We start from the raw sequence: 20,318 nt of genomic DNA, 5'->3' as shown, positions 1-20,318 counted from the left end.
GAGCCGGATGTAGATCTCTCCTGAGAGACACAGCAAGAATACAGCAAATACAGAGACGAATGCCAGCAGCAAACCACTGAACTGAGAATAGGACCCCCGTTGAAGGAGTCAGAGAAAGAACTGGAAGAGCTTGAAGGGGCTCGAGACTCCATATGTACAACAATGCCAAGCAACCAGAGCTTCCAGGGACTAAGCCACTACCTAAAGACTATACATGGACTGACCTTGGACTCTGACCTCATAGGTAGCAATGAATATCCTAGTAAGAGCACCAGTGGAAGGGAAAGCCATGGGTCCTGCTAAGACTGAACCCCCAGTGAACTAGACTGTTGGCGGGAGGGCGGCAATGGGGCGAGGGTGGGGAGGGGAACACCCACAAGGAAGGGGAGGGGGGAGAGGAATGTTCGCCCAGAAACCGGGAAATGGAATAACACTTGAAATGTATATAAGAAATACTCAAGTTAATAAAAAAAAAAAGTAACTGAACACCCAGAAATGACCCATATACCTATGGTCACTTGATCAACACAAAGGATCTAAAACTATGCAATGGAAGAAAGACAGCATTTTCAACATATGGCGCTGGTTCAAATGGAGGTCTGCATGGATAGGATGCAAATTGACCCATTCTTATCTCCTTGGACAGAGCTCTAGTCAAGTGGATCAAAGATCTCCACATGAAATGAGACACACTGAAACTAATAGAAGGAAGGTGGAGAAAAGCCTTGAACACATAAACACAGGGGAAAACCTCCTGAACAGAGCAGAAAATGTGATGCAGTACACACAGGAGTACTACACAGCTATTAAAAACAATGATTACATGAAATTATTAGGCAAAGGGGTGGAACTTGAGAATACCAACCTGAGAGAAGTAACCCAGTCACAAAGGAACACACATGGTCTACACTCACTGCAAAGTGGATAGTAAGCCAACAGCTTGGAATACCTAAGAAAAAATTCACAGATCATATGAAGCTCAAGAAGAAGGAAGAGCAAAATGTGAATGCCTCATTCCTCCTTAAAGGGGAGAACAAAATTCAGGAAATTCAGAAACAAAGAGTGGAGATGGACTGAAGAGAAGGTCTTCCAGAAACTGTCTCACCTGGGGACATATCCCATGTGCAGCCTCCAAACTCAGGCACTATTGCTGATTCCAAGAAGTGCTAGCTGAAGGCTCCAGGTATGGCTGACTCCTAAGAGGCTCTGCTGGACCCTACTGACACACATGAGGATGGTTGCAGTTAATCATTTGGACTGAACAAGGGGAACGCAATGGAGGAGTAAGAGAAAAGACTGAAGGAGCAGAAGGGTTTTGTAACCCCGTAAGAAGAGCAACAATATCAAACAAACCCATCCTACCAGACCTCAAAGGGACTGAACCACCAACAATCAGTACACCTGGAGGGACCCACGACTCCAGCCAAACATGTAGCAGAGGATGCCATTGTCTAGCATCATAAAGAGTAAAAGCCCTTGGTCCTGTGAAGACTCTGTTCCCCAATGTAGGATAATGCCAGGGTGTTGAGGGTGGAGTGGGTGGGTGGGAGTGGGAACATCCTAGAGAAGAGGGGGTTGGGAAGAGGATATGGGTAAGGGGGTAAAGCAGATAACATTTGAAACCTAAAACAAAAAGTATCCCTGAAAAACACAATTTAAAAAAAACATAGCCAAAAAGTACGTGTTGATCAGGAATTGGAGTAGTTCAGGCTCAAAAGCAGCAGGAAGATGGGGATGTTGAGCAGCTACTGAGAGAGAAAAGCTTTCCCAGTCATTGGTGTTAAACTACCAAGTGTTATGCAGGTAAAGACAATGAAGAAGAAGTCAGCCATCTTCGAAGTCCACATTTTGTTGACTCTATACTGCTCTACAGAACTCTCTGACTTACAATCAATGTTTTAATTCCTAATCTCACTGGGTCAGTGGTAATTACTACTCTTGCTCAGCTTTTCTATCACAGTTATACTATTAATTCTAGTGTGGTGGTGCATCTACATGATTCATATCTATACTATGGGAGTGATGGGAGTTGTGTGGCTAACTTTCATGACATGATCAGCCTCTTAGACGCTTGGAACATAATCCTCATGTCACATAATCCTTCCCTATACAGGCTTTTCATCTCCTGATAATTTTCAACTTATCAAGTAGAATTGGCATCTTCACAGACGAATCCTCTGAACTTAGATGTGCCTGCTCCCATTACCAATAGATTCAACAGCTCGCCTGCTTCTAGGAACAGAGCCATGAAGAGTCTTAGGGTTTAGTCTCACCAGAGGATACAGATCAAGACCATGATGTGGAACTGGGTTCCGCTGAAGAGAGAGTTAGTTCCCAGGGTTATTTGTGTACCAAGTCATTTTAAGGAATTCTAACTTCTCCCTTAACCCATAAAGAATGCTACATTCTACCAAAACACACAAACACAACACACACACACACACACACACACACACACACACACACACTCCCCCCAAAAAGGAAAAAACACCTGGGCACACACCACAGATGCACTTGTATGCTAGCATGTATGCATGTAAGCATCCTCATATACTTTCATGGATGAAAATGCACAGATAAACCTAACACATATAGCAAAGCTATCATGCAATGCCCTCCTCATAAGTACCTTGAGGCATAAGCATGCACATGCATATGAACATGCAGGAGATCAGGAACAACTTTTGGGAATCAAAACAAAAGAAACTAAGTAAACATCAGAGGGAAGAGTAAAAGAGCAATGAACTCAACTCTACTCCATTTGGCAAGGGAGACAACATAGTAATTAACTGTAACACCGCCCACCACTGTGGAGTAGCAGGGAAGTCTGATCTCATGCACTTGGTGTTTACCCCTCACATCACTGGCTTGTTAAACTGTGACCCAGACACTGTGTTTGAAGGAGGAGATGACCAGGGGATAAAGAGTGAATGACTTTGGGGCAAAAATTACTGAGAAGAGCAGAAAAAGGAAACAGAGTATAACGGAAGAGATGGAATAGAGGGAGGAAGAATGATTAGGAACTAGAGAAGTGATGGCAGCCACATAAAACATGATGGGGACAGAGAAAGTGTGGTGTTTTCTGTTGAGGTTTCATTCAGTTGCTTTGAAAAGCACGAGGATTAAATTATACTAAGGAAAGAGAAAGTTTTCTTGCAGATGACAGGTCACAGCCGACCATTGGAGAGAAACAGTTCAAGGACTCAAGCAGGAATTCAAAGAAGAGGCAATGGAGGATGGATCCCCTCTGAAAGAGGGCTGGGGGCCAGCATCCATCTTGTAAGTGGTTGGATGTTCCTAGGGCAGAGGATCACAAAGGGCTGTAAAGATACTGGCTTAAGCCATAAAATGATCATCGTGTTAGAAACCGACTCTGTGAAAACAATTCCAGGGAGGCACACTGACATTGTGGGGCTGCTGGCTATCACAGGCATGCATGTGATCTCATTCAACATAGAACACATACAAGGTCATGTAAATGCAAGGAGACCAGCCTAGGGTATGTTTATGGTAAATTGGGAAAATTAGGGCTGAATTTATGAGTATGGTTACAGATGCAGCTCAAAAGGAGAGACTCAGCTTCCAAAACTGATATCTACCTATGTTGATTTGTGTACCTAGGAAATGGGAAGTGGCATGGGAGCCTTTAAGGAAAGTTCTGTTGAAGAAGGGACAGGAATGGAACCACCCTCTTCAAAATGACCTAAGAATACAGAACCTTGGTAACCAGGCAACACACTGGTTAGAGCAAGGCCTGCAGGCTCACTTGCCAGAGACAGTTGAGAGGGAAGGATGTTCTCTTGCTGTCTTCGGACTACTCGAGGCTCAGGCCTCAAGAAAGACAACAGGGAAGGCCACGGTGGTGTCTGGAGGCACAGGGTTCGCTCTTGTCTTCGATTCCTGTGGCCATTTTCCCGAAAGGGAAGATCCTCAACCAAGAGCAGTCAAAGCCAGGAACACACAGACAAGGTAACTGCTCGGGATTTTCTCCATTTTTAGCAGAGTAATAATTCAGGAAAATTTGTAATAAGTAGATCCAATCAGAATGTTATAGACCAGTGACCCTTTGAAACTTTTGCCTTGATCTTTCCTCAGGGTGAGAATGATTCTGCAGCACAGGACCTGAGCGAGCCCTATAGAGACTCCAGCATTAGTACAGAGGCTGTGATTAAGCTAGGGAACAAGCTGGGGCCTTCTCTGCAGGAAGGGGACACCTTCTATGTCCCTGCCTTTTCGATCATATACCAAAGATTTGACACCCCCCTACTGGTACTGGACCAGCTGTTCCTGAGGTTAGTGCCAATTTCAAAGCCCATAGTTCTCACATTCTTCTGTTGATCCTGGGTCTTTCTGTTTCTGTCTCTGTGTCTCTGTGTCTCGGTCTCTCTCTCTGTCTCTGTGTGTGTGTCACTCTCCTGTTGCTCTCCATGTCTCTCTCTCTGTCTCCGTGTCTGTCTCTCTCTCTGCCACTCTATCTCTCTCTCTGCCTCTCTCTCTGTCTCTCTGTCTCTCTTTGTCTGTCTCTCTGTCTCTCAGTTTCTCTGTCTCTGTCTCTTTCTCTTTCTCTCTCTGTCTCTCTCACTGTATCTCTGTCTCTCTCTGGTTTGTCACTGTCTCTCTCTCTCTCTCTTTATTGTTCTCTCTCTTTCTTTGTGTGTGTGTGTGTGTGTGTGTGTGTGTGTGTGTGTGTGTGCGTCCAAGTATTTATTCTGTACATCATTGTCAGGACCCAGTAACATACATTAAGAAATTTTTTCTCCCATGCTAGGTCCAAGTGATAGGGCTCTTCAATGCCAATGCTCCAAAGTGGATGTTGCTGTCACCTCTACCTTGGAATAGCACTTTATCCTTCAATCGATATTTCTGAGGCCTTGGTGAATGCACTTTTTTCATTTGTAATGGAGGTTCAGTAAATATTGGAATACCCAATAGAGATGTATCAAAAGTGGAGATCTATGCAGCATAATACAGGGGACCATGTGACCACAGTGTTGTTTAGGTAGAGATGCACATGTTCAACCTTTGCACAGTTACAGTGAAAGCACGGACTGTGTACAGGTGAACTCATAATTCTGAGAGCAGCCAGAACTGCCAGTTTTAGGTGAGGTGAATGGGACTTTACAGGTGACATTCTCTCTGGTCTTCTCTAGGTATGCTAACTTCAGCCCTCATTGTGAAGAGGATGAACAAATAAATAACGCCCTCTGTAGCTTCCTGGAAACATGGATGAACAAGAACACTGAGGACTATTGTGAACCCTCGGAACTGTTCATACTGAAATATATAAAGGCCTATTTTGATGTGTGTATGGCACACTTACATCTTATTGTTCATGTCAATAGGTTCATGACTCTCTTGCAGGACAATCAAGCCAAGGATTCCCATCCAAGGATGAGCAAGGCTCAGATCTGGGGAGACACACATCCTCAGATCCACAGATTGGATGGGTGTACAACAGCAGGAAAAGAGCCACTCTGGAGCCAGAACCAACTTGTGCATCAGAGCTGGAGGGCACAAAACCTCCAGAACTTTCTCTGAAGCATGATTAGTTGCAACCAGATGTGGCAGCAGCAGCACAGACAGCACACATGATAGCAGCTGTTAAACTTGTGTCTCAGTATGTCTGTAGATACAATGTATGTTTCACTAACTTCCTACATGCTACAGTGGGCCTACCTATTCAGAGAATGGCCCTGTAACACCTTGGGTGTGCCTGCCCTGTATCTGTCCTACTGCTCCTGCCCAGGGTGCTCAGCCCCTCAATTCAGTCCAGCAGCAGTTCCAGCCCCTCAGCCAGGCTTCTCCCTCCCCTGAGATGTCATCTTTTTATTCTTTCTGATTTTTCCATTTTGTGTTTAAATATTGGTTTAATAAATTGTTATTGTTGGTTTTCACTTTTCTCAAAGTTTTCTATGGTACAAAAATAATTTTAAAAAGTGAAACATAAGCATTTAAAATTATTAAATGTCATGCTTAAATTATGACTGGTAAAATCTTAGTCATTTTTAAAGGATGTATCCACATGACTAATAAAGCACATGTAATAACACTCACCATTACCTTTCAGTAAACTTCAAACTAAGCCTGAGGAGTGGGACCACTTCAGCCCCGTGGTAACAATTCAGTTCACCTTGAATTGTGTATACTTTAATACACATAAATTCCAAGTTTAGCAAGGGTGTGATGTCATAGAACTGTGGCATATTTCTGCGGCACATGTAGAATGCCTTACCTACTTCAGAAATACTTTCTCATTTCTTCAATAATAGTTCAATTGAAGTCGAACTCAAACTATAATTTGCAAGTTGCAATGTTACTGTGGTAGCCAAGAAGCTAAAGAAGAGTCTAGAATTATTCAAGAATTCCCTTAATGAATAGATCTGCGCAGACAGAAAGCTCAAATTTTGACTCCAGGGACTTGGGAAGAGAGTTTTTAATGGATAGGAATGTGCTTTTCAATTGAAGAAAACATTTTCTACAAGTGTACAATAGGTTTTGATTGTATCCACCCTTCATCACCTCCCATCTATTCATCCCTGATGTCCCAAACACTCTCCCTCCTGGTATTTATTTTTTTTGTATGTTCATTTTACTAATGGATTATAATTATCACTATTTTCTTTACACCTTGCATCCAATAGGTGTGGACCCTGTAGGAATAGGTATATGGGTAGTGACTGAGTGCACAAGGACAGCCAGTCTACCACTGGTCACATTCTCAAACCAAAATGATTCTCTCCCTCCCCAGAAGTCAGCAACTGCAGTCAGCATTTCAGCTAGAGAGAGAAACTCCTTCTCTGTGCTAAGAATAGGCATAAAAATCAAAGATACACAGGATTCCCATAAAAACATTAGTTAACCTAGAATCCAAAATGTATACACCATGGACTTATAGAGTAAAAAGAGAAAACTAATTATATAAAAATAATGAAATTCAAAAAGTATACAAAAAAGTCCTGATAGGACAATATGAGACTAGAAGATTCCATAGATGTAAATGGGTTCATTTTCTATTGGCCTTCTGTTCTGAACATGAGGACTGCACTTAAGAGTAGTTTATTTACCTAAAAACTGTCATGGAGAAAACTAAACTTTCATTTGCAAGTGGTTATCACTTGTAGGTTATCAATCCTAGGTTATGAATGGGTGCATAAGGCTGCTTTGCCAATTTAGGACTAAGTATTCCAAGGTTCTCCCTCTGCATAAGGTCTGGCTATGAGTCTCAGGATGTCTTGGGATCTGTGATCTGCTTCAGGAGGAAGCTTCTCTGATGATGGTTGAGCAAGACAATGATCTGAGTCTCTCCGGTCAATAGGAATCTTATTGTTACTGTTTCTTTAGCAGAACTAAGTAGTATTAGCTTTACCCTGGCTGTCTTATCCATTTCTTTAGTCTCTGGTTCTTGGTCAGCCAAGCAGTATGGGATCCATCTCAGGGGTTTGCATCTTAAGTCAAATCAGATTCTGTTAGTTACCCCACAATATTCATGTCACAATAGTGCACACATATCTTTCAGACTGAACACTATTATAAATCATAGTTTCTGTAGCTTGGTTAAGGTTTATGTTTCTTCTTTGGAAGCACACATAGTACCTCCCATTACAAATGATGCTAGCACATAGGATAGTGGTTTAGTGTAGACAACAGCTCAGTTACCTTGCTTTCCAGGCTCACCACTATGCGCCAATTTTCAATAAGTTAATCTTGTTCAGGTGTTGTCCAGGTAACCAGAGCTGTGGTGAGTGCATATGTGGACCAGTCGTGTCACATGGAGAAGATATTTCTCACTTCTCCTTCCTACCCTTCAGCTTAGACAATAATGCTAACATTTCCTTAACATTGCCCTTACTCCTTCTGATATCTCAATGTTGTGTTTATTTTAAGTATTGGTTTTAATAAATTGTTAGTATTTGTTAACATTCTCTGAAATGTTATCTAATAATGAGAGAAAATATCTGCAAATTATGAATATACTCTTTGATATATTATTTTAAGGTTATTCATGTTGCTTAAGGAACAAAAATAATTTGAAAGAAAATCTTAAGTATTTAAAACAACTAAGTGACATACTTATGTTATAATGTTATATGTCTTAAATAGACTTTTTTCTCAAGAAGTAATACACAGCACTACTAAATCACATGGAATAAAGTTCAACTTTGGCTTTCAGTAAACGTTATCGGAACTTGTGGTGTGGTAACACTTTCCTCCAGTGGAAACAGTACAAGTCACATAGAAATGTTTACATTTTACACCAAGATATTCCAAGGATTCATGAGGATGGGGAATCATAGAACCACGGCTCATTACTAGGGCACATGTAAAATGCCTTAACTTCTTTCAAAGATACTTGGCCAGGTCTTCAAAGTTACACAGGCAACTGAATTGACTTTGTTCCTCCCATGATGTGTAAATACCCAAAGAATTAAAATCAGAAAGTCGAACTGCACAAGTGACCTGCAGTAGAGGAAGGGATTCATTGTACTGTGTGCCTTGCTATAGCATAGGCAAGGGTCACAGTTACTGTGCTAAGGCAAGAGGTCAAAGACAATTCTAGAAGCAGGCACGAATATTGGCAATGAATAGATCTATAGAGGAAGAAAGATGAAAGTTGACTTCCCATGATATTTTGGAATGAGAAAATATTTTGAATGGGTAGGAAGTTGCTCTTCAAATATAGAAAACATTTTCTAAAAGTGCACAATGCATTTTGAATGTATCTACACCTCATCACCTCCCATCTACTCATCCCATGACTTTCCCACCAGTCTCCATTCTGATATTAATTAATTAAATAAGCTATTTGTTTATTTATGATAGTAGTTGATGATTTAATATTCCAATTTTATTTACCCTCTGCATCCAATTAATGGGGTCGTGTAGGATTAGGTATGTGGTTGCTGCCATATTGCACAAATATAGTCACTCTACCGCTGGTGATTTCCTCAAACCAAAATCATCCTCCCTCCCCCAAAGAGAGCAACTGCAGTCAGCAGTGCAGCAAGGGTGAGGATGTCAGAAACCCCTTCTCCATGGCAAAGAAGAGGCATAAAATCCCTCACGACCAAAACAGAATCCATATTATATATATGGACAAAGGACAATCAGAGTTAAAAGAGAAAAAATATCAGTACATATTTAATAATGACATATAAAAAGCAGTTTACAAAAAGTCCTGATAGGACATTATGAAATGTGAAATCTCCTCCATAGATTTAACTGGGTTCGTTTTCTGTTGACCATTTGCTGATGAACATGAGGACTGCACCTAAAAAGAGTTTGTTTCCTTAGAGACTCCCTTAGGAAAAACTAAATTTTCAACTGCAAGATGTTATCAAGTGGAGTTATTTTGGGGTAAAGAATGGGTGCATGAGGCCACTTCTCCAATTAAGGACTGAGTGTTCCAAGGTGTCTCACTCTACATAATGTCTCCTTATATGTCTCAGTAAGTCTTGAGTTCTGCTTCAGAAGGACGCTGCTCTGATTCCAATTGAGCAAGGCACTGCTCTATGAATATAACAGATCATGAGAAATCACGTTTTTACCCTTTCTTTTGCAGAGTATTCCTATTGATATTATCCCCAGGTTACACAGCAATCTACTCTAAGGTTCTTGGTCAGCTACTCAGTGTCAGGTGTGTTGTTCATGTCAGTGAGTGAATCCTAAGTCAAGGCAGATATCTCTTGGTTACTCCCACAATATTCGTGTCACATTACTACATGCATATCTAGCGACCTGACACCAATACAGTCAAAGATTTTGTACTATGATTAGTGGTTATGGGGTATTTTTTTTTCTAGCGAAAATTACACACATTTCTAGGAAAGAATAGATGCCTGAAAGCCAAGGAATCTGAGCTTTGGAATCTCACATCTCACACAGCACTTTCCACTACTGGAGAATCTTCTGCTCAAGTGTTCCCTCTCCAGTGGACGTGCCCAAACGATGGGGGCACATGGATCAACAAGACAGATGTAAACAGAATTTTCAACACAACACTCACTTAAAGAAATGCACTATGAGAAATGTTCAACATCCTTATTCATTAGGGAAGAGTAAATAAAATGATTTTGAGATTCCACCTTACATCAGAAGAGTTAATACAAAAAAGGAAGTAAAAGTTTATGTTAAGAGGGAGGGGAACACTTTTCCAATGTTGATGGAAGTAGAAACTTGTACAACAATATTGGAAGACGACACTTTAGTTTTTGCGAAATATGCATAAGACAAGTTCAATTGCTAAATTATTTTCATACAGTCTTAATTGGTAATGGCTAGAAACAACCTAAAATCCTTCAACTAAAGAGCAGATAAATATATAGTTTTCATTTAGACAGTGGAGTGCGCTCCAGCTGTTAAAATCATCATCTTGTTCCATCCTGGCAAAGGAAAGTACCAAGAAAACAAATATAAACTGACTTACATGTGGAAACTATGTTTAAAGTAAAGAACAGGTGTGCTACAATCCACAAACCCAGAGGAGCTAAGTGATAAGAGGAACGATGCATCTCACTGTGAAGAAGAACACAATACATATCTATCTTATGTATAATATTGTGGTGTGCAGTTAAGGGAGGGGTCTATAGGAAGTTGAGAAATGGGAAGAAGAAGGAATTGGGTAGACTACAGGAAATAGTGTTGGGATAATGAAGAATTGTGTGTTGTTATCTCTGGGACAAGTTGGAAACCAAGTGCAATGGAAAGTTCTAGGAATCCAAGATTAGATTAGATGGGTAATCCAATATTAGATTTCGAGTATTTTGAGATATTGAGCCTTCTATAACCAGAAAGTCATGCATTGGAGAGATTAGGATATTAGCCTAGCCACAAAACATTTCTCCTACATTTTTGTACAGCCTACAAGATGTGCTGTAGTAAAGGTGCCACCTAAATTGTGAAAATGTCCAAAAAAGCCTTGATACATTTGAGACCTATGCCATGACAGTGTGCTCACCAATCCCAATTCTTGGAATACCAAAAACCACATGCTGGAATACCCAGAGGCACAGATGTACATAGACACCAGATATAAATTAATGAATTATAAAAATGCCACTGAAAAGATTTCTAATAACATTCTGATATACTCAGAGATTGGTCCTACCCTCTACTGTCATCAGAAAAGCTTCACTTAGTAAATGATGAAAACCAATGCAAAGAGACACACGCCAACATTAGGTAGAGAAAAGTTGCATGATTTTTTTGTAGGAGCTGGGGTTAAAGGACAACAGAGCCCTCACACTAGTGGAAATGAATGTGAGAGATTGCATGGGAAGGGACCTAGAAGCCTACATTAGACTGCCCAAGGCCCTCAGCATCTTGCAACTCTAGTGTAGGTTCATCTTCATGCAAAGTCTTAACAGTGGTAGCAGGGTCTGTCTCTGCCTCTCTTGCCTGTGCATGGAAGCCTCTCCCCTCAATGGGTTCCATGCTCTAGCCTTAATTGAAAAAAAAAGTGTCCTGGCTTAATGAAAATTGAAAAGCCATGGCTGCTAAATACATATGGGAAGCCTGCCCTATTCTGAAAAGGAAGGAAGGAGGAACTGTTAGAAATGATGCAGATATTGCTAGTGGAGAGAGAAAGAGAATGAGAGAAGTCAGAAAGGGCAGGATGGATACATGGAGAGAAGCAACGAGTGAGAGAGGGAATAAGTTTGGGAAGGACAGAATGAGGGAGGGAGCGAGTGACAGACAGAAAGAGAGAGAAAGAGAGAGAGAGAGAGAGAGAGAGAGAGAGAGAGAGGGATGCAGAGACAGAGAAAGACAGAAATACAGAGAGACAGAGTAAGATGTAGAGAGACACAAAGGGAGACACACAACAACAGGCAGATTCACACAGAAACAGAGAGGGAGAATAGAATAAACATTCAACAAAAAAGTAAAGGGTTGTGTCCATGAATGTTACTTTAATGGTCTTTATGATGCTTCCCTCCCCTCCTTAAGGTTGGTCAATTTCAAAACAGACTATATTAGTGACAGGGCTTTTCCTTTTGCATAAACTATTCCTGATCTGACACACTTCAAGCCCCAAGCCTAAACATACTAAAAACACCTAAGAAAATGTGCACCCACTAAAGAATAGAAGGTAGTGACCTCTCTGGTTGAATTATGGAAATGTTGAAGGAAGCTAAGGAGAAAGTCAACCCTGTAGTAGGACCAGCGGTCTCAATTAACCTGGACCCCGGAGATTTGTTAGACAGTGAATCATCAACCAGGCAACACAAACCAGCTGTGATGAGGCCTCTACCACTTGCATAGCAAAGTACTCCCCAGTCTGGGTTCATTTATAGAAAACAGAGATAACTCAGGAAGGGGTCCCAGGAAATTAGGCATCCTGTGGACTGGGTAGGATGCGCACATCCTTGGGAAGACAGTTTGGATGTAGCAGGGGATCCAGGTGGATGGATGCCACGTGGTACCTTCCGGGGTTGGACCTAAGCAGAATTAAATATGGAGTGTATAAATAATTGAATGAGTGCACGAATGCATGAATGAAAAATGAAGGAAACAATGAAATAATTAATGAATTAAAAAAAGAGAACTGTACAACATCCTTAGTCATCATGGAATTGGAATAGAAAACTACCCTGAGATACCAGCTTACACATCACTGTCAGAATGGCTAAGATCAAAAACTCAGGTGATGGACTACACTCTGCACACATTTCTGACTCCAGAGGAAAACAACAAACGCCATCTGGGATGCTGGTACACTGGGGCTCCCAGAAAGGGCGGCGCAGGTCGTCCTGGTTGCTGCCCTCAAGGAGAACTCATAAGTAACACCCCATGAGCAAACTTGAGCCTCGGGACCACAAGTAAGCTCAACTTTTCTGCTCCAGGTGACCTGACTGCTGGCCACAGGACACACAGAGGCAAAATTCCTCTAGGACTGGACACTTCCTGTTTTTAGCAGGATACCCAACCTCGCTGATCCCCGCCCGCAGCACAATGCTACCAAACCCTGTGGGAGAGAGAGCTCACCGCCCTGACAGGTGGGCACTCCTGAGCCTGCAGAGCAGATGAAACCACCAACACTGCCCATCCCTGCCCACATACCTGGCCCAAGAGGAAACTGTATACGGCTTCTGGGATCCGGTAGATAAGGGCACTGGAGCTGCAGGTCCCCTGAGCCCTAGACACCGCTGGAACCTGAAGGGAATGATAGAATCAACAGTACTCTGCACCCATATCCTGTGGGAGGGAGAGCTAAATCTTCAGAGAGGCAGACATGCCTGGGAAGCCACAAGAGACTACACTCTGCCCACATTTGTGACTCCAGAGGAATACACCATACGCCATCTGGGACCCTGGTGCAAGGGTGCTCTGGGAATGGAGGTGCAGGTCCTCCTGTTTGCTGCCCTCGCAGAGAGCTCATAAGCAATACCCCATGAGCAAACTTGAGCCTTGGGACCACAGGTAAGACCAACTTTTCTGATCCAAGTGACCTGCCTGGTGAACTCAGGACACAGGCCCACAGGAACAGCTGAAGACCTGTAGATAGGAAAAACTACACGCACAAAGGTAGAACACTCTGTTCCCATAACTGGCTGTTCCCATAACCAGGAAAACAGGTCTACAGCACTCCTGACACACAGGCTTAAAAGATAGTCTAGCCACTGTCAGAAATAGTAGAACAAAGTAACACCAGAGACAACCTGATGGCGAGGGGCAGGTGCAGGTACCCAAGCAATGGAAACCAAGATTACATGGCATCATCGGAGCCCAATTATCCCTCCAAAGCAAACACTGAATATCCAAACACACCAAAAAAGCAAGATCTAAATTAAAAATCATATTTGATCATGATGTTGGAGGACTTCAAGAAAGACATAAAGAACTTCCTTAGTAAAACACAGGAAAATATAAATAAACAAGTAGAAACCTATAGAGAGGAATCACAAAAATCCCTGAAAGAATTCCAGGAAAACACAATCAAACAGTTGAAGAAATTAAAAATGGAAATAGAAGCAATCAAGAAAGAACACATGGAAAAAACCCTGGATATAGAAAAGCAAAGGAAGAGACAAGGAGCCATAGATACAAGCATCACCAACAGAATACAAGAGATAGAAGAGAGACTCTCAAGAGCAGAAGATTCCACAGAAATCATAGACACAACTGTCAAACATAATGTAAAGCAGAAAAAGCTACTGGTCCAAAACATACAGGAAATCCAGGACTCAATGAGAAGATCAAACCTAAGGATAAAAGGTATAGAAGAGAGTGAAGACTCCCAGCTCAAAAAAACAGTAAATATTTTCAACAAAATCATAGAAGAAAACTTCCCTAACCTAAAGAAAAAGATGCCCATAAGCATACAAGAAGCCTACAGAACTCCAAATAGATTGGACCAGAAAAGAAACACCTCCCGTCACATAATAGTCAAAACAACAAACGCACAAAATAAAGAAAGAATATTAAAAGCAGTTAGGGAAAAACGTCAAGTAACATATAAAGGCAGACCTACCAGAATCACACCAGACTTTTCGCCAGAGACTGTGAAAGCCAAAAGATCCTGGACAGATGTCATATGGACCCTAAGAGAACACAAATGCCAGACCAGCTTACTGTATCCTGCAAAACTCTCAATTAATATAGATGGAGAAACCAAGATATTCCATGACAAAACCAAATTGACACAATATATTTGTACAAGTCCAGCACTACAAAGGATAATAAATGGTAAAGCCCAACATAAGGAGGCAAGCTACACGCTAGAAGAAGCAAGAAACTAATTGTCTTGGCAACAAAACAAAGAGAAGAAAAGCACACAAACATAACATCACATCAAAACATGAATATAAGAGGAAGCAATAAAAACTATTCCTTATTATCTCTCAAAACCAATGGTCTCAACTGCCCAATAAAAAGACATAGATTAACAAACTGGATACGCAACGAGGACCCTGCATTCTGCTGCCTACAGGAAACACACCTCAGAGACAAAGACAGACACTACATCAGATTGAAGGGCTGGAAAACAACTTTCCAAGCAAATGGTCAGAAGCAGCAAGCTGGAGTAGCCATTATAATATCGAATAAAATCAATTTTCAACTAAAAGTCATCAAAAAAATAAGGAAGGACACTTCATATTCATCAAAGGAAAAATCCGCCAAGATGTAATCTCAATCCTAAATATCTATGCCCAAATACAAGGGAACATACATACGTAAAAAGACCTTACTAAAGCTCAAAACACACATTGCACCTCACACACTAATAGTAGGAGATTTCAACACCCTACTCTCATCAATGGACAGGTCATGGAAACAGAAATTAAACAGAGATGTAGAGAAACTAAGTGAAGTCATGAACCAAATTGACTTAACAGATATTTGTAGAACATTCTATCCTAAAGCAAAAGGATATACCTTCTTCTCAGATCCTCATGGTACTTTCTCCAAAATTGACCGTATAATTGGTCAAAAAACGGGCCTCAACAGGTAGAGAAAGATAGAAATAATCCCATGCGTGCTATCAGACCACCACGGCCTAAAGCTGGTCTTCAATAACAATAAGGGAAGAATGCCCACATATACGTGGAAGTTGAACAATGCTCTACTCAACGATAACCTGGTCAAGGAAGAAATAAAGAAAGAAATTAAAGACTTCTTAGAATTTAATAAAAATGAAGATACAACATACCCAAACTTATGGGACACAATGAAAGCTGTGCTAAGAGGAAAACTCATAGCTGAGTGCCTGCAGAAAGAAACAGGAGAGAGCATATGTCAGCAGCTAGACAGCACACCTAAAAGCTCTAGAACAAAAAGAAGCAAATACACCCAGGAGGAGTAGAAGGCAGGAAATAATCAAACTCAGACCTGAAATCAACCAAGTAGAAACAAAAAGGACCATAGAAAGTATCAACAGAACCAAAAGTTGGTTCTTTGAGAAAATCAACAAGATGGATAAACCCTTAGCCAGACTAACAAGAGGACACAGAGAGTGTGGCCAAATTAACAAAATCAGTAATGAAAAGCGAGACATAAATACAGAATCAGAGGAAATTCAAAAAATCAGCAGATCTTACTACAAAAGCCTATATTCAACAGAATTTGAAAATCTGCAGGAAATGGACAATTTCCTAGACAGATACCAGGTACCAAAGTTAAATCAGGAACAGATAAATCATTTAAACAACCCCATAACTCCTAAGGAAATAGAAGCAGTCATTAAAGGTCTCCCAACCAAAAAGAGCCTGGGTCCAGACTGGTTTAGTGCAGAATTCTATCAGACCTTCATAGAAGACCTCATACCAATACTTTCCAAACTATTCCACAAAATTGAGACAGATGGAGCACTATCAAATTCCTTCTGTGAAACCAAATTACACTTATACCTAAACCACACAAAGACCCAACAAAGAAGGAGAACTTCAGACCAAATTCCCTTTTGAATATCAACGCAAAAATACTCAATAAAATTCTGGCAATCCAAATCCAAGAGCACATCAAAACAATCATCCACCATGATCAAGTAGGCTTCATCCCAGGCATGCAGGGATGGTTTAATATACGGAAGACCATCAACGTGATCCCTTATATAAACAAACTGAAAGAACAAAACCACATGATCATTTCATTAGATGCTGAGAAAGAATTTGACAAAATTCAACACCACTTCATGATAAAAGTCCTGGAAAGAATAGGAATTCAAGGCCCATACCTAAACATAGTAAAAGCCATATACAGCAAAACAGGTCACTAACCTTAAACTAAATGGAGAGACACTTGAAGCAATCCCACTAAAATCAGGGACTAGACAAGGCTGCCAACTCTCTCCCAACTTATTCAATATAGTTCTTGAAGTTCTAACCAGAGTAATCAGACAACAAGGGGATACAGATCGTAAAAGAAGAAATCAAAATATCACTATTTGCAGATGACATGATAGTATATTTAAGTGATCCCAAAAGTTCCACCAGAGAACTACAAAAACTGATAAACCACTTCAGCAAAGTGGCTGGGTATAAAATTAACTCAAATAAATCCGTAGCCTTCCTCCACACAAAAGAGAAACAAGCCGAGAAAGAAATTAGGGAAAAGACACCCTTCATAATGGTCCCAAATAATATAAAGTACCATGGTGTGACTTTAACCAAGCAAGTAAAAGATCTGTACAATAAGAACTCCAAGCCTCTGAAGAAAGAAATTGAAGAAGACCTCAGAAGATGGAAAGATCTCCCATGCTCATGGATTGGCAGGATTAATATAGTAAAAATGGACATTTTACCAAAAGCGATCTACAGATTCAATGCAATCCCCATCAAAATACCAATCCAATTCTTCAAAGAGTTAGACAGAACAATTTGCAAATTCATCTGCAATAACAAAAAACCTAGGATAGCTAAAAAACTATGCTCAACAATGAAAGGACTTCAGGGGGAATCACTATCCCTGAACTCAAGCAGTATTACAGAGCAATAGTGATAAAACCTGCATGGTATTGGAATAGAGACAGACCAATAGACCAGTGGAATAGAATTGAAGACCCAGAAATGAACCCACACACCTATGGTCACTTGATTTTTGACAAAGGAGCCAAAACCATCCAATGGAAAAAAGATAGCATTTTCAGCAAATGGTGCTGGTTCAACTGGAGGTCAACATGCAGAGAATGTAGATTGATCCATGCTTATCACCCTGTACAAAGCTTAAGTCCAAGTGGATCAAGGACCTCCACATCAAACCAGATACACTCAAACTAATAGAAGAAAAAGTGCGGAAGCACCTCGAACACATGGGCACTGGAGAAAATTTCCTGAACAAAACACCAATTGCTTATGCTCTAAGATCAAGAATCAACAAATGGGTTCTCAGAAAACTGCAAAGCTACTGTAAGGCAAAGGATACTGTGGTTAGGACAAAATGGCAACCAATAGATTGGGAAAAGATCTTTACCAATCCTACAACAGATAGAGGGCTTATGTCCAAAATATACAAAGAACTCATGAAGTTAGACCACAGGGAGACAAATAACCCTATTAAAAATGGGGTTCAGAAGTAAACAAAGAATTCACAGCTGAGGAATGCCGAATGGCAGAGAAACATCTAAAGAAATGTTCAACATCCTTAGTCAGAAGGGAAATGCAAATCAAAACAACCCTGAAATTTCACCTCACACCAGTGAGAATGGCTAAGATCAAAAACTCAGGTGACAGCAAATGCTGGCGAGGGTGTGGAGAAAGAGGAACATTTCTCCATTGTTGGTGGGATTGCAGACTGGTACAACCATTCTCGAAATCTGAATGGAGATTACTCAGAAAATTGGACATTGAACTGCCTGAGGATCCAGCTATACCACTCTTGGGCCTATACCCAAAAGATACCCCAACATATAAAAAAGACACTGAACTATGTTCAAACCAGCCTTATATATATTAGCCAGAAACTGGAAAGAATCCAGATGCCCTTCAACAGAGGAATGGATACAGAAAATGTGGTACATCTACACAATGGAATATTACTCAGCTATCAAAAACAATGACTTTATAAAATTCATAGGCAAATGGTTGGAACTGGAAAATATCATCCTGAGTCAGGTAATCCAATCACAGAAAAACACACATGGTATGCACTCATTGATAAGTGGCTATTAGCCCAAATGCTTGAACTACCCTAGATGCACAGAACACATAAAACTCAAGAAGGATGATCAAAATGTTAATGCTTCACACCTTCTTTAAAAGGGGAACAAGAATACCCTTGGTAGGGATTAAGGAGGCAAAGATTAAAACAGAGACAGAAGGACAACCTTTCAGAGACAGCCCCACATGTGGCCCATACATATACAACCACCCAATTAGACAAGATGGATGAAGCAAAGAAGTGCAGGCCGACAGGAACCAGATGGAGATCTCCCCTGAGAGACACAGCCAGAATACAGCAAATACAGAGGCGAATGCCAGCAGCAAACCACTGAACTGAGAACGGGACCCCCGTTGAAGGAATCAGAGAAAGGACTGGAAAGCTTGAAGGGGCTCGAGACCCCATATGAACAGCAATGTCAAGCAACCAGAGCTTCCAGGGACTAAGCCACTACCCAAAGACTATACATGGACTGACCCTGGACTCCGACCTCATAGGTAGCAATGAATAGCCTAGTAAGAGCACCAGTGGAAGGGGAAGCCATGGGTCCTGCTAAGACTGAACCCCCAGTGAACGTGATTGTTGGGGGGACGGCTTAATGGGGGGAGGGTGGGGAGGGGAACACCCATAAAGAAGGGGAGCAGAGGGGTTAGGGGGATGTTGGCCCGCAAACCGGAAAGGGAATAACATTCAAAATGTAAATAAGAAATACTCAAGTTAATCAAAAAAAAAAAAACTCAGGTGATAACAAATGCTGACAAGGATATGGAAAAAGAGGAATCCTCCTCCACTGTTGGTGTATCCAAAGCTGCTGCATCTCTTCTGGAAATTGCTCCAGAACTTTCTAAATGATTGAAAATACTACTATCAGAGGATCGAGCCTTATGATTCCTGGTCATCCACCCAAAAAGTTCTTCAACATATAACAAGACACACGCACTATGTTCATATCAGCCTTAGTTATAATAACCAGAACCTAGAAAGAACCAGTTGTCCATAAAGAGAGGAATGGATAATATAAGGTGATATGTTTACACAGGAGTACTTCTGAACTATTAGAAACAATTGACAACATGAATTCCTAGCCAAAAGGATAGAACTAGAAAATACCAACCTTAAGCAGCTCTCTGCTCCCAGACCCGGTGAGAGAGAGACCCAACCGCCTGGTCAGGTGGGCACTCCTGAGGCTGCAGAGCAGAAGAGACCACCAACACTGCTCACCCCTGCCCACATCCCTGGCCCAAGAGGAAACTGTATAAGGCCTCTGGGCTCCCGTGGGGGAGGGCCCAGGAGCGGCAGGACCCCTGCCTGAGACACCGCCGGAACCTGAAGGAAACAGACCAGATAAACAGTTCTCTGCACCCAAATCCCGTGGGAGGGAGAGCTAAACCTTCAGAGAGGAAGACAAGCCTGGGAAACCAGAAGAGACTGCTCCCTGCACACACATCTCAGACGCCAGAGGAAAAAGCCAAAGACCATCTGGATCCCTGGTGCACTGAAGCTCCCGGAAGGGGCGGCACAGGTCTTCCTGGTTGCTGCCGCTGCAGAGAGCCCCTAGGCAGCACCCCACGAGCGAACTTGAGCCTCAGGACCACAGGTAAGACCAAATTTTCTGCTGCAAGAAAGCTGCCTGGTGAACTCAAGACACAGGCCCACAGGAACAGCTGAAGACCTGTAGAGAGGAAAAACTACACGCCCGAAAGCAGAACACTCTGTCCCCATAACTG

The 20,318-nt window shown here is 41.6% G+C and overlaps 1 protein-coding gene and 1 long non-coding RNA gene across 3 annotated transcripts in view; one reads left to right on the top strand and one right to left on the bottom strand.

The window, feature by feature from the left end:
- LOC146583947 (uncharacterized) overlaps nt 1–20,318 on the bottom strand; it is a 412,373-nt gene that overhangs the window by 282,759 nt on the left and 109,296 nt on the right.
- On the top strand, nt 3,754–5,981 carry LOC120097482 (ral guanine nucleotide dissociation stimulator-like). The gene is made up of 3 exons (XM_087589293.1): nt 3,754–3,969; nt 4,096–4,292; nt 5,151–5,981. Exons 1-3 carry the CDS (start codon nt 3,793–3,795, stop codon nt 5,536–5,538), a joined length of 762 nt encoding a protein of 253 aa, XP_087445419.1. The 5' UTR covers nt 3,754–3,792; the 3' UTR covers nt 5,539–5,981.

This window comes from Rattus norvegicus, chromosome 16, assembly GCF_021556685.1.
Source record: "Rattus norvegicus strain SHRSP/BbbUtx chromosome 16, alternate assembly SHRSP_T2T, whole genome shotgun sequence".
NCBI classification, from domain to species: domain Eukaryota; kingdom Metazoa; phylum Chordata; class Mammalia; order Rodentia; family Muridae; genus Rattus; species Rattus norvegicus.
Note: the sequence above shows the minus strand (reverse complement) of the source record. Positions and strands in the feature narration are given on the sequence as shown.

Coding starts and splice junctions, on each gene's coding strand:
- LOC120097482 (XM_087589293.1), top strand. CDS start 3,793: ATGTTCTCTTGCTGTCTTCGGACTACTCGAGGCTCAGGCCTCAAGAAA. Junction 3,970..4,095: donor GCCAGGAACACACAGACAAG/GTAACTGCTCGG, acceptor ATCTTTCCTCAG/GGTGAGAATGATTCTGCAGC. Junction 4,293..5,150: donor CTGGACCAGCTGTTCCTGAG/GTTAGTGCCAAT, acceptor GGTCTTCTCTAG/GTATGCTAACTTCAGCCCTC.